The 14,374-nt window shown below is 40.4% G+C and overlaps 1 protein-coding gene across 1 annotated transcript in view; it reads right to left on the bottom strand.

Moving 5' to 3' along the window:
• The window catches only part of BTBD1 (BTB domain containing 1), a 37,109-nt gene extending 23,473 nt beyond the window's left edge, over positions 1-13,636 (bottom strand). Inside the window, exons 1-3 of the mRNA XM_006192622.3 lie at positions 13,105-13,636; positions 3,764-3,920; positions 602-707 (exon numbers count right to left, since the gene is read on the bottom strand). Of these exons, the coding sequence (XP_006192684.2) occupies positions 602-707; positions 3,764-3,920; positions 13,105-13,523 (682 nt within the window). The 5' untranslated portion in view covers positions 13,524-13,636. The remainder of the gene's footprint in view (positions 1-601; positions 708-3,763; positions 3,921-13,104) is intronic.
• Between the last annotated feature and the right edge of the window lie 738 nt (positions 13,637-14,374).

The raw sequence follows: 14,374 nt of genomic DNA, 5'->3' as shown, positions 1-14,374 counted from the left end.
GATCACACAGGATCTTCTAAGTTTTGTAAGGAGTTTGAATGTGGTTCAACTTGCCTCTAACACCCTCCCCTCCTCGTCATCCAAATATTACCCATTCTTTAAGGCCCATGTCAGAACCTCCTGTGTCAAGATTTTCCTAACACGACTCCAATTTGAGGCGCTTTCTCCATGTTTTGGTTTTCATAGTAATTATTTTTTATGTATCTAGTTCAGAGAAGATGAAAGTCACATTTTGCCGTACGTCATCTTTTCTATTAATATCTTAAATCTTAATTTTCACATATTTGTTCCCTGATTGTCCAATTAGATGATAGGTGCCTTAAGAAAAATCACATCTTGTATTTCTTGTAGGACCCTAGTATAATGCCATGCATGTGGTGAGCATTCAATGAGTACTTGCTTTGACATCTTTTAAAAGGCAATGTGGTAGTTAAGACTTTTTAGAATATTTCAGCAAAATAAAGAAAGCAACACCCTTAAAGAGACAGACTTAAATCATTTGGAAAAAAACCACTAACTTAAAAACAGTTTTCCACCAACAAGGCTGACTAGTAAGGCATTACTGTACTTAAAAGAACATTTTAATTCACAGTGAACTTACCTATATCAATATCAGTAAACCCTTCTGCACTTATTGCATCCATTGTGCTTTTGTCTATTGTGTCTAGACAAAGACTAGCAAGCTGAGGTTCATCAAATAATCGAGCCTAAACACATAAAAAGACAGTTATTTTATTTTCATAGTTATTTTACCTTCAGACTGTACATATTAAAAGCTAATACTGCAAACAGTTGTAATTGCTAATTATGTAAAAACACCTACTCAAAATACAATTATAATTCTATATATTCTCAAAACGTTTCATTCCACAATCAGAAGTAAAAGCTAACAGCACCAATGTCCTGCTGTCATATTATCATTAACAACCCTGTTATTTTTATTTTCATACACATACGTATGCAATGCCTAATTTCTTATACATTACTTATTTTGATCCTGAACCCTCTAGGTTAGATAAGGCAGACATGATCCCATTTTCCAGATGAGGAAATAGAGGTCAGAGAAGTGTACTGACTTGCCTAATATCATCTACCTCGTTATACTCCAAAGCTAGTACTTAAATTCAAGTCTTACAATCTTTTCACTGAACTGAAAACATCAATTGCTAAGCATACAAGTACAAACAGAGCAGATTTTTTTTTCCATTTCCTGTTTTGATTTGGGGGAAGAGAATGAAGTACAAGAATTTCAGAGCATGAAAGCTCAGGGAACCCAAGCAAAAACTAGGCCTGACAACAGAAGAGCAAATAAATAAATTCACAGGATGGAATATTAAACAATAATGAGAATGAACAATCTACAACTACACACAACAATATGAATGAATCCCACAAACTTTAATGATAGGCAAAAGCAGGCACAGTATATCTGAGCAAAAGAATATATAGCTGACCCTTAAACAACTTGAGGGTTAGTCACTCAGACATGTTTCCTTTCCAGTATCTACTGCTGCTACTTAAGAGTAAACTAAATTTTCTCAAAATTTAGTTTGAGTAGGCATTACCTGATAAAATAGCACTATTTTTATGATTGTATCACTTCATAGAAAGTGTTTCTCCCTGGGTAATCTATGCTGGTACAGTATACTGGCCCTTTGTTTTTAGAGGGAAGCTGGCATAGGTCCTCTCAAGTAAATGAACATGTTCAGTTCAAATGACTCACTTGGCAGGAAGAAGTTCACATGACAATCTGTGGGCTAATTCACACGACCCCACCAACGAAAAATTTGGAGTAATGTTGAGTTCTCAGATCAACAATGCACTGAAAAGTTCCTTTCTTCCCCAGTGACATCTGTTAACCCTTGCTACTCAAAGTGTGGTCCAGAAGTACCAACACCATCTGAAAGCCTGTTAGAAATGCAGATTCTCAGGACCCATCTCAGCCAACTGAACTAGAATGTGTGTTTTAATTGTCAAGGTTTAATTGATTGGTTTCTGAATTTTATGACTGAATTTTTTAAAATAAAAGTAGTTAAGTGATCCTCTCTACACACAATAAAACTCATTAGACAATAAAGAATCTTAATGACTATCAACTTCCTTATTAGATTTTCATCACAAATTCAAAAGAGGAAAAATGCAGGGAGATAACACTTACTAGTTATATAATCTTGGTCAAGTTATTTTACCTTTGTGTGCTTCAATTTCCTTATCTAGTAAATGGGGCTAATAAAATTTTTACCTAGACCACCTACATCTCCTAAAGTTACTGTGAATATTAAATGCAATGTGAATTAATGCATACGGAGTACTTAGAATGGTGCCTGACACACAATAATCACCTAATACATTTTGCTATTATTATCATCAATATCACTATATCCTACTGGTTTAAGGTTGAGACCTTACTTCTACCACTTGCTGTCTAATGTTATATATGATATTTACCTCTTTAAGCTCTCATTTCATCTTTAAAATGGGAATAATAATAGTAAACAACACCACAGCTGTAATGAGGAGTAAATGTGACAATATATACAAAGGGACTAGCTTGGTGTCTGGTATACAATATATATAGACATGAAGTTCTTTGATTATGTCCAAGAGATGACATCAGCATGTTCTTTCTCCTAGAACTATAAATACTTGATGACCGAAGATTAGAAGAAAAAAAAGGTGCCATCAGTCATTTTCGGTATGACAGAATGGATGCAGAACAGGGAAACACGAGCTCTGAGCTCCGGCCCCACTTAGCCTGTTGAGACTTTGGGCAGGTAGTTAACCAGCCCAGGTTTTAGATCTTTCATTTGGAAAAGGAAGGTTAAGCTAAGGGACACCCATGATTATTTACACTACTAATACTCAATAGTGATTATACATTATCAGCTTAGACTTTTTAGCCCTCATTTTAACTTCCTTGCCACTATAAAGACTGTATCTCCAAATAAAGTCACATTCTGAGGTACTGGGGACTAGAATTTCAACACATAAATTTTGGGGGACACAATTCAACCCCTAAAACGTGGTTACAGACTAGTTTAGGATTTTTAAAACAATCTGTAAAAGGGTATCACAACATTGTCTAAAAAGAAAAACAATAATGTATTAATATCTTAAGTATGAAGCTCAGATTACAGGCATTTAGCAAATGCTAAATAGTTTATGTTAAGAACTGGTTAATGGTTCCATATATGTGTTCAGTCTGTAAAGATTCATCAGACTGTACACTTAGGATATGTGCACTTTTCTGTATGTATACTATACTCAGTGAAAACTTTTTTAAATGTCAGAGAAAGAATATTCTTAAATTCTAACTCCTCCAGAAGTGGGTCAGCAAGCCTACAGAGAGAAGAAAAAGTAAATCTTATAACTTGTCTGGATTTGAAATACTCAATCTTTATTTTGGATCCAACAAAAATTGAGAACAAAAATGTTCAAAAAACTTCATGCTCTCAATCATAGCAGGAACGACATGGAATCCTAATCTCAACCCCAACTGTAAATAGCTACGTAACTTTGAGTCATAACACCCTACTTCTACAAGGCTTCAGTTTCTTTACCTATACAATATATTAATTCTAATTTGCTTTTCTATTCTAAAATCATATGAATCTGATGTATTTCCCTGAATGATACTATAAGATTTCATATGCTTTAAAATAATGATCCAGGACTAATTCTCCAGGAAACATTAAATATTCACATATACCTTTACCCAATTTTTGAAGCTAAATTAATACATACCGTAGCTACATTTACTTACCTGAGTCAGTAACATAAAGGCATTATCCGCCCTGAGATGTTTAGTGAGAAATTCCACACAATGTGCTTCCAAGGCTGGGACTGCATATTTCTTAGCAGTGTAAAGAGTAGTCATAACTGTTTCTGGGCCAATTTGAACTTCATCTGAATACAGAAATCTGGGAAGCAATTGGAAATTTCAGAGATGGTCAGTAGTGTTTTAGATAAGCAATCCATCAGAGTTAAACCCCTGAGGAGTATTTTAAAAGATAATGAACAAAGTGAAAAATAACCTGAAGTGTGTATCAGACTTTGCAGGACTACAGGGCATTTGCACTTACATCATCTCATTTTATTCATACTCAACCCTGAGAGGTAGGAAGTCTCTCTGTTTATAGAGGAAATTGAAGTTAAGTGAAGATCATGAGGTCTTCAAGTCTCTAAGCCAAATTTTTAGAGGTCTTTCAGCACTCCATAGCAGCTTAGGATGACAGCGGTTCACTGATCTCTCCTTCATCAAAGGATGTTCACTTAAGCAAATCTACAGATGGCTGAAGTTCATATCTCTAAACGTCAAAACATTCATTTATTTCCTGATAATGGTGTCTTCTTTTCCTGGGCATCTTTTAACCTTTCATTATTATCCTAGAATCAGCATCATGACCAAGGACTAGAGTACTGGGGCTCTGGAGGAATCAAACAATTTAATAGTATCTTAAATGATGCCACATTGCTATGTGCTTCTGGGTATTTAGGTCCAATTTTCTCTCAAAATACTATCAAACCAATACTGCCTCCCCTCCAGCTGGCTGCTTCTGACTGCTAGGTCACCAGATAAACCAGCTTCCTAGAAGTGCAGATACAGCGTAAGATTCTCAGAGAAGGCCCAGGCAGTTCCTGTCGAACTACACTAAAGCTGCTGCATATCCACTTTTGGCCCCCTTTGAGGCTCCTCAGAGACGCTTGTGCTTACTGCCCTGTTCTCAGCTATACTCAGAATAGCTGAAGGTGCTGGAGAAATGAGGTGTTAGGAACAAGCATTTCATTTCAGCAGTACTAAAGATTTAGAACACTTATTACACTTATATCCCCAACACCCAACTCATAAAATAAGAAGAACCCATTTAAGAAAACCCTTTAATATCTTTCAGAACACTCTATACAGTGAAATGAGTGCGGAAAGTAAATTCTATTTCATGTCCCTACTCTCTACTTTTCAATTTCTTCTTTTATTCCTGTGGCCATAATCACTACCCAAGATGAAACCCTACCCTGTTACACCCCCTAACTTCCCACCCTAACCAAATGCTAGCATTCCTCTAATAAATCACCATCTTTACAACTACCTCCAGTAGAGGCTATTCACTCTCATACTCCCCTGTCTCAGGTCAAAAGTGAAGGTTGCTGATTTTCAAGATTACACTGTTTTCAAACATTTTTTTCAAAACCTCCTCAAGCCAGCCATCTGTATCACCCTCATAATACTCAATGTTATATGCCACTTGGGGATGAGTACAGAGAATTAAAAATACCACTGAAGGCACAGCCCCTTATAGTCAGGGGTAGGGGGATGAATAAAGAGAGAAAATTAACATTTGTTGAGTGTCTACTATGTGACACGCCGATTTATTTAATCCTCTCACAAGGAAGGTAGGTGTTGTTACCTGCATTTTAAAGATGGGGAAACAGAGGCTGATGAAACATATGAGCTCCATAACACATCGTTTCTGGGCTTCTGACTGCTTCCAGAGCTAGACTATGGGGCCAGCCAGGTGACGGCTGTTTTAATTTGCATGGACTCAGGAAGAGATGACTTGGGTCTGAGCCTGTTTCATCACTTGCTAGCTATGTGATTTTTAGACAAGCTATTATCATTGTGTTCCTCTCTGAAAAGAGATATGAATAACAGTATCTACTTCATAACACTCTGGTGAGGATTAATATCAATCAAATTACATAAAGTGTTTTAAATAATGCCTGACAAATACTTAGCCTCAGTAAATGTTAGCTATTTATTTTTACATTGCTTCATTTTTTATCTCTGCTATTTTCCTCTGTATTTCAGATTTCCTTGCCACTGTCTTCTAGCCCTTCTATTTTTCTCCCTAGCAATCACATGTTTAAATTTCTAAGAATTCTTGTTTCTTTCTTGAGTGTTCCTTTTTTTCCTTCCACAGCATCATGTCTCAGTTTTGTGGATGCAAAAATGTTCCCAAGTCTCCAAGTTTCAAAAGTTCCTTTCTGTTCCTTGAATTACCTAGTTCCTTGAGGATCAGCTGTTCTTGGTCTTTGTTATTCATATCCTGATTTTCCTTTTATGTCAAAAGATTAATGAATATCTCCAGTTCAGTATTCTGGTAGCTGGTACTGTTTTCTTTGCTGTTGTGTAAGGAGGTCTATTTTCCAGCTAAAACCTTCTCCAAAATGGTAAGATTGGCTGGGATCTGTGCATGTGGAAGGGAAGTTGACTGGCACCTTACATCAGAGTAGGAAAGCAGCCCTGAGGCTAGACCCCCCCCCCCCCAATGCCATTACCCTGGAGTCCCTAAGCCAAGCCAGCATCCTAGTTCTCCCCAAGTGGTTGGTCCAGTTTATTTTAAGAGGAGCCTGCCAGTTGTCACCAGGACTTAGCATACAAGAGCTGGTTGAAGGGATGGTCTATAAGCAGGCCTGAAATTAATGCCCATATTTTAGCCCTAACTTCTCATTTTCACCCTCCTCTCTGCCAACTCTCAACCTAGAACTGTGCTGGGGTTCAGCCAGGAAAGACAGCTCCTGCCTCCACTGTAGTTCTTCATGCTCAGATTCTGGGCTCCAGACTCATCCACTCCATTTCCACCAACACACTCCCAAACTGCTCTGTCCCTTTTCTACATTGGCTTCCAACCCCTCCCCTTTTCCCTCTTCACTCTAATGGACTTATTCTCTTTTATTTCTTTATAGTCACTTTAAACCGAGAGAGAGAGAGAGAGAGAGAGAGAGAGAGAGAGAGAGAAAGCTAACTCTAACTCAGTTCCCTTCTTAAATAGAAACCTATGAAGTTTTTGTTTTAAGGGCAAGACAGGAAGAAGCCTTTACCTCTGTCAATTTTTTTTTCAGGCAAAATTTACTGAAGTTATAAAATACAGAGCAGAAATGTGGGGCCTGTATTACCACTTGCCTTTGTGTTTGAGTAGATTCAAACTTAATGAAACCAGTTCCACAAAGTTGAAGTACATAGTTTTGTAACAATGTATAAACTTGGGGATATGGGAAATCTGGAAAAGATTCCTAGAAGAATTTCTACTTGAGATCTAAAAGATGAAAAGAGGGTGGGAAGAACATTCCATGAACAAAATAATTGTGTTGGGACCACAACCCTATTCAAATTGCTTTTTTTAAATTATACTTCGGTAATTCATCTTTGTCTTGTAACAAGGAGTATTTTTCAGAAACATCCATATTTGTATCTAAAGTTGTAGACTGAGGATACCATTCATCTAGTAACGCCTTCGTTATGAGGGGACTACATCAGGAATTTTTTAAAATTGATCTTATCAGATACAGTTGTGTATCTTCTAAGAGGTTGGTTTGTTTTTAATCTAACAAACACTGTAAATTTTTATACTGAGTAGCCAGGCATTAGTGGCAAAAATGATCAAAATTAACTTTGCAGAGTACCTACAGCATGCATTTTTGTATTAGCCTCATCTTAGCTCTGTTTTATTTCTTACCCTTGTGTTTCTTGTAAGATTCTTTCTGGACCAATGCAAGTTATAAATAAATACTAGACTATAAACAATAAGAAAGGGAACTCTGTGTTTCTTGTATTTTTTCCTACATCCTTCCTGCAGCGCTAGGCACAGTATGGGCACCTGGCTAAGCTTACTGAATAGGTGTTAGCTGACTAGACAATTCAGCACAGGTTGCCATCTAACACTGATAGGGAAACTGTTTTCATTTCTATTAAGAAAAAGGCTACTTAAAAATCCAAAAATCATCTTGGTTCATATATTATTTGCATGCTTTCTCTACGTTATATTTAATTACTAAAATTGCTATAATAAAAAAAAACTGTATAAGCCAATGTTTACAAAACACAATTAAAAATTAAACATAACATTACCACAATACTTTGTATTTTAAAGTGAACATTCAGCTCTGATGCACTACCTCTAAGGATAAGAGCAGACAGAAATAATTACAGGTCATCAAACTATTTATTTTATCCCCAAAGATTAGTGGCTTTCCAAAAGATAAAACTTAGGTTACATTTAATTTAATTTAAAAAATTAAAAGACTAAGGTGAAAATGTCATTTTAAATTAGAAAACCACAAGGTCATATACAAGGAATTGATCAGTACTTGACTGATTCACTTATTTTACTGAAAAACATTTATTGAGGGACTACATAATAATAGACACTGAGATAGGTCCTTGAAATATAAATATGGGTAAGGTAGCTCTGCCCATAAAAAGCTTATAGTTTGGTAATAATTAACAAGTAATATCATAATTATAACATATCTATACATTAGGCACAGCCTGATAACTAATCTCTAAAGATAGCCCCAACAAGTCAAGCCTTCTATTATCCGTGCCCTTATACAGATTTGTCCCATAATGAATTTAGGCTGGTCCTGTTTAACTCCCTTTAACCAACAGAATGTGGCAGAAGTGGCACTAGTCAGTCTGGGGCCTTAAATTTGAGGATGGCTGGAAGCTCCTGCTTTTGTGCTTTCAGGAGCCCTAAGCTGCTGCTATAAAAAGTCAAGCTACCTTGCTGAACAGCGGCAGAAGCCCTACAGAGAGAGAAACGGGCTCAGCCATCCTAGAATCCAAATCAAATCCCCACCGTGACTCCAGCCACAACTGCTATCAGTCTAAGACTACATGAGAGACCTGAAGACTATGCTACAAGAACCTCCCACACAACTGTGAAAGACAATAAAACCATGCTTAAGCCGCTAAGCGTTGGGCATGGTGTGTTCTACTGTAATAGATACGAAACTTCCTATAAGAGATTAGACAGATTTACAGGCAGATTGTAAATCTGCTGGGGGTGGAATTAGTGGTGTTTTATAGACGAGATAAGGCCTGAAGTATATCTGAAGGGTAGTAAATAAGTGTGGAAATCCAGGCGGAAAGACTAAGCACAAAGGCAAAGAGGCTTTAGAAGGCAGCCATTAAAATAAGAAAAAGGCCATTGTTAGAAATGGGGCATTGAGTAAATGGAGAGGAAGGGGAATAGACATCAAATTATAAAGGTCTTGTGTACACCTGCTAAAATGTTCAAACTGCATCCTACAGACAAAAAGAAGTCATTAAAAGATTCAGAGGAATTGTGATAATATCTGGATATTAGAGAGATAACTTTGTTAACAGTGTGAATAATGGAGAGAGCTTAAGTCTAAAGGCAATGGTCTGTTCAAAGCAATGCCAAAAAAACAAAAAAAAATTAAGAGGAGAACCACCTTCAAGATTGGTCCAAACAGGATGAGAAACAGGTGTAGCAGACTGGAACCAAACTACAGGTGGGTCAATCCCCAACAGACCCACAGAACAACAATATTCAAAGGAAGAATAAATGATTATTTTTTAAACCCCTGAGTTTTGAGGTGCTTTATAGCATTACTGTGGCAAAAACTGACTGATACAGGGTATAATAAGTGTGCCTGCCTCAAAGACTTCTGAAACATTGAGTGACTTCACACAAGGTGCTTAGGAATGGTAGGTGGCATATGTCAAGCACTCATTAAGTGTCAGATATTTTTATTGTTGACATGTCCATCTGCATGGGTACTAGACATTCATTTGTGAATGTCCAGCTGGAAACTGGGTTCAGGCTAGTAGAAGTTTGGCAATATGGCTGTGGGAGCATGCAGTGCCATGGGTTAATGGGAGAAAGGAAGGCAACTGAAAATAAACCCTTGAGGAACAGTTACCCCGTGTCTCCTTCCGGCCACCACTCCATTTCTCTGTTCCTCTTTGCAACACAACTCCTTCAGGGGATCATTTATGCCAGCTGTCTCCAACTCCTCACCTCGTATTTTCTTCCCAATCTACTCAAATCCTTTTGTTGAAATCACTGTTGCGACGGTTATCAACAGCCTCCATTTTGTTAAAACCAATAATCCATTCGGTGGCCTCATTTTATTCAACTCTCAGCTGCATTTAACAGAGTCAACAACTCTCTCTTTATCTGAACACTTTCCTTAACTTAACTTTCAGGACAACATGCTCCTTGCTGTCCCTTCTAATTCCACTGACAGCTGTCTCAGTCTCATTTTATGTTCCTCCTCCTCTGCTACATCTCTACATGTTGGAGGATCCCAGAGTTCACCACTGTACCTCTTTCTTTTCACAATCTACATTCCCTCCCTAGGTAATCTCATGGTTTAAATACCATTTACTCCTAACTTGCAAATTTACATTCACAGGAAGTTCTTCCCTAAACTCCAGTTTCAAATTTCTAACTGTATACTCATACTCCTTCTTGGGTGTCTTGGAAATCTTAGTTCCACCTTCAAAATACACCCAGAATTTGACCACTTCTCATCACATCCATCACTATCACCCCGGTATAAACCACCATCAGCTCTTGCCTGGACGACTGCAAAAGCCCTGCTGCCCATGTTACTCCTTCTACAGTCAAACCTCCAAACAACTGCCAGAATGAGATTTTAAATGTATATCAGGTCATATCACACCCCTGTTCAGAACCCTCCAAAGGCCTCCCGCCACACATCAGAGGAAATCCACGTCCTTCCACAGGCTCTGCGGCCCTGCATGATCCAGTCCAGCCTATCTTTGTGAGCTCATCTTCCATCACTTTCCCCCTTATTCTATCTGCTCAAATCACACTGGTTTACTCTTGCAGTTCCTCCCACAGGAGAAATTTAGGGCCTTAAACATATTTTTCCTTCCCTCATGGCTTGATCTATTCCTTAAAACATTTATCAGTACCTGATGTTATATCTTTGTTTCTCCTTACTTGATTGTAAGCTCTATGAGGGCAGGGACCTTCTCTTGTTCCTGGTGTATCCAACATCTAAAACAGTGACTGGTACAAGGGAGGCAGTATTTCTCAAATGAACAACTGAAGGACATTACTTAAAGCTCTGGCAGATTAAATCAAAAGCCTTTAAATAATGTTAACCAGTTCAAGTTGAAAAGATAATAAAAATATGTACAAGCTAACCTGCTTTTCCACCTCAGCAAGTGCTATGAGACACCTTTTTGTCACACAATAACAGGCACAGCATCTGTGTTGCTATATTAAGCACAGCATCTATGTTTCACAGCGGCCAATAACCTAAGTTTAAAAAATTGGTACAGATACCACTTTCAAAATAGAACAATGACTAGAAACTGAAGAAGGATAAATGCCATGACTACACTGAAAAATGCAAAACTTTAAAGGACTCAAAAATAATTCACTTATTTTCTATTGATGGGAAAGGTTTGACTGATTAACAGCTTCAGGGAAAATATGAAGTCAGCGTTTTCCCTCTACATTCTCAGTATTTTTTAAAGGAAAAAGCTACCCAACAATAGTTTTAGGTCAGTGGCTCTCAAACTTAGCTAGTATCAGTATTTAGGGAGAGTAAATACACTCCCAAGGTCTCACCTCGAAACATTACAATATTTTAAGGAGGGAGGAAGAGATCTATGAATTTAACAGTACTCCAAGTGATTGCCATGCAGGTGGACCAACAGGTCATTTTAAAGTTCTTCCAGTTTAGAAAATGTAAATGAGCTATAAATGATCCTCCTGGTCAACTTCAAAACAAAACCAAAATGACCTAGAGCCTAACTTTTGAGCTGCTTTTTCCCCTTGTACTAAATTACAAAAAATAAGAGAAACAAAGAGAAAATAAATAAGTCAACATCATATTACCATTCCAACATCTGGTTAGCATTTTTGTATGTTTCCTTCTATCCTTACCTCTAGGTATTTTTGCTGTTTCTTTTCCCAGTTTTTAATCCTAGCACAGTTTCAATTGCTACTTATTAAACATATTTTCCACATGAATGTTATTACTCAGCCTTCATAAATATACTTAGTAGCTGCACTTCATTCCATCAAATGGGCCTGTCATTGTTTATCTAACCATTCTCTCTGCTTGACTACTTTCTCACTATTATAAATAATCCTGCCTTAAATATTTTTGTGTGGAACACTGTTTCAGTGCTTGAATACTCCCTACCCGCGGGGAAAACCGTCTACAGTGCCAAACTGTTCTACCACCACCTCTGTCACAGAGGGCTCCTCAGATGTTAGCTAAAAAAAGAAATTGGAGGGTTTGATAGAAGAGGAAAAGTACTTCATTTTTAACTTGCACTTCTTTAATTACTAATGAGGTTAAACAGTCATTCTTAATTATCTTAATTAGTTTTTTTATTTCCCTAAATTATCTATTCTGTTCTTCAATCTATTTATTAAATGGATCTTAGTATTTCTTTTATACTTGTGCTAACTTTGTATTCCTATTGATCTTCCTGTTTGAGCTGTGAGCCTTTGTGGAGTATTTATCGGTTCCACTGACCTGTTTTTGTCCCAGTACCACCCAAGACTGCTATTTTAATGACACATTCTACTCAGGCAGCTAAAACTATCTTGATATAATGAAACACACATCATCTCTGGTATGAGTTGGCACTGTTACCTCGTCAAGTTAACTTGACTTCTTTGGGCCTCAGTCCAATTTGTAAAATTGTAGAAAACGATTCCTTCCTAAATGGACTTCTGCGAATAAAAGCTAGTAATGCCAAACTATTAGCTCCCTTCCGTTAAACAAAATTAATCAGAAGTCAATCTTCTATCCCCCGATAATCAAAAAGCAAACTCTAATACCGATGGGGAGATTCGTTTTTAAGCAATTGTGCGACCTTGTCTTCAGAAACGCAAGGTAGGGAAAGCCAAGCTTACTTGTTGGATTTTGACAACTAACACTAAAGAAGAAGGCGTCAGAATTTAAAAGAAAAAAAGAGAGAGAGGGGTGTCATCGGTCCTACAATACTTTCCAACTATCCCTCTCCGCCAACAAAGACATAAAACGTTGCAAATAGGCAACTGGGACAACCTGACCCGTACTCTTTCCTCACCACTTCTCTAATTCCCAAGCCTGGGCGGCAAGCCGCTCCTGGAACGTGAAAGTGCCTCTCAACCGCAAAACGCACGCTAAGAGGACGTGGACACTAACATTTACGCGAACCACCGGCGGACAGCCGTCCCGGCTGACAGATTCCGATTTCGACCTTTCGACCTTCGCGAGCATCACTGGCTCGGGAGGAAACTGAGGCCCAGGGAGGGTACGGAGAGCCTCGCCCAAGGTCAGCGGGGAGTCGGGGCAGGCCGGGCTCGGAAGCCCGCCGCTCACCTCAGTAGCGCCAGGAAGGCGGCGGGCTCCACGTCGGGCAGCTCGATCTCGGCCGACGTGGTGGCCATACCGCCGTTGAACATGGCGTCGAAGACGGCGCTGCCGGCCGCCAGCACGAAGCGGTGGGCCGGGATGCGCTGCGGACCCCCGGCGGCGGCGGCGGCGCCGGCGCCGCGGCCCTTGCCCAGCACGAAGCGCACATCGCTCAGCAGCTCCGAGTTGAAGAGGAAGGCGAAGCGCTCCTTCAGCGACGCCTTGGTCGCCTGCCAGTTGTACAGCGGCTCGCGCTGCAGGGGGAGCAGAGGCCCCAGGGAGGAGGGCGGCGGCGGCGGCGGCGGCGGCGGCGGTCCCGTGGCGCCCGGCTCCGCCTCAGAACCGGGGACCTGCTCGCCCGTAGCGGCTGGCCCGAGCGAGGCCATCGTGTAGCGGCGCGGCTCCGCAGGCTAGGGAGAGGGCTCCGGCCGCCCAGCCGCCATCGCCGAGGCCGCCCCCCGAGGCCTCCCTACCTTCCGGGAAAGTCGCTTCCGGAGGCCGCGCGCCTCCGCCGGCCCCGCCCGGAGCTGCCTGGCGCGCGTCCCCGGACGGCCGGGAGGCGGAGGCGCGCGCGGCCGCCGGCGCTGGACCTGGAGGGGACTGTGCGCTCAGAGGGGACAGTGCTCGGTGGGGTCCGGGCAACCCTGGGCGCACTGAGCGCATGTGAGCCCCCAGCTCCCGGAAGTGGGGCTTTTGCGGGCTGGCTGGGGCCCGGCCCAGGCCGCCGGCTCCTCCGCAGAACTGCGGGCACTTGAAGCTCCTGCTTTTCCTTCCCTCAGACCCCATGTGTATGTAGGGCAGGTACCCAGGCTCTCCTTCAAGGAGTTTCACGCCTGGAAGTGGAGGGGGTCGGAGGGCATGATCAAGGAACCCTGTGGGAGGAGACGACGTGATTCCACATACCCCTGTCCCCAACTAATGTCCAAGTCACCGCTCCAGATGGCCCTCCTCCCCCGCCCCCCCCCCCCCCACCAGGGGTAATCCCGGGAGCAGAGCTGGGAACCCCTCTATGTCTAACAGCCAGTGTTCTGTAAAGAAGGGCTTTTCCTTTTCCTCCTTCCTCTTCTATCTCCGTTTTTGGTATCAGAATGTACTCATGGATTGGTTTTTTTAATGTGTTTTGACCTATTACCAAAAGTTGACCATATTTTAAATCTAAAAAGACCCCTCAAATGTACCAAAGCGAAAATAGTACAAATAGTACATACCACATTATCTGGTACAGGATAATAAAGTC

This window comes from Camelus ferus, chromosome 27 (genome assembly GCF_009834535.1).
Source record: "Camelus ferus isolate YT-003-E chromosome 27, BCGSAC_Cfer_1.0, whole genome shotgun sequence".
Lineage (NCBI taxonomy): Eukaryota > Metazoa > Chordata > Mammalia > Artiodactyla > Camelidae > Camelus > Camelus ferus.
Note: the sequence above shows the minus strand (reverse complement) of the source record. Positions and strands in the feature narration are given on the sequence as shown.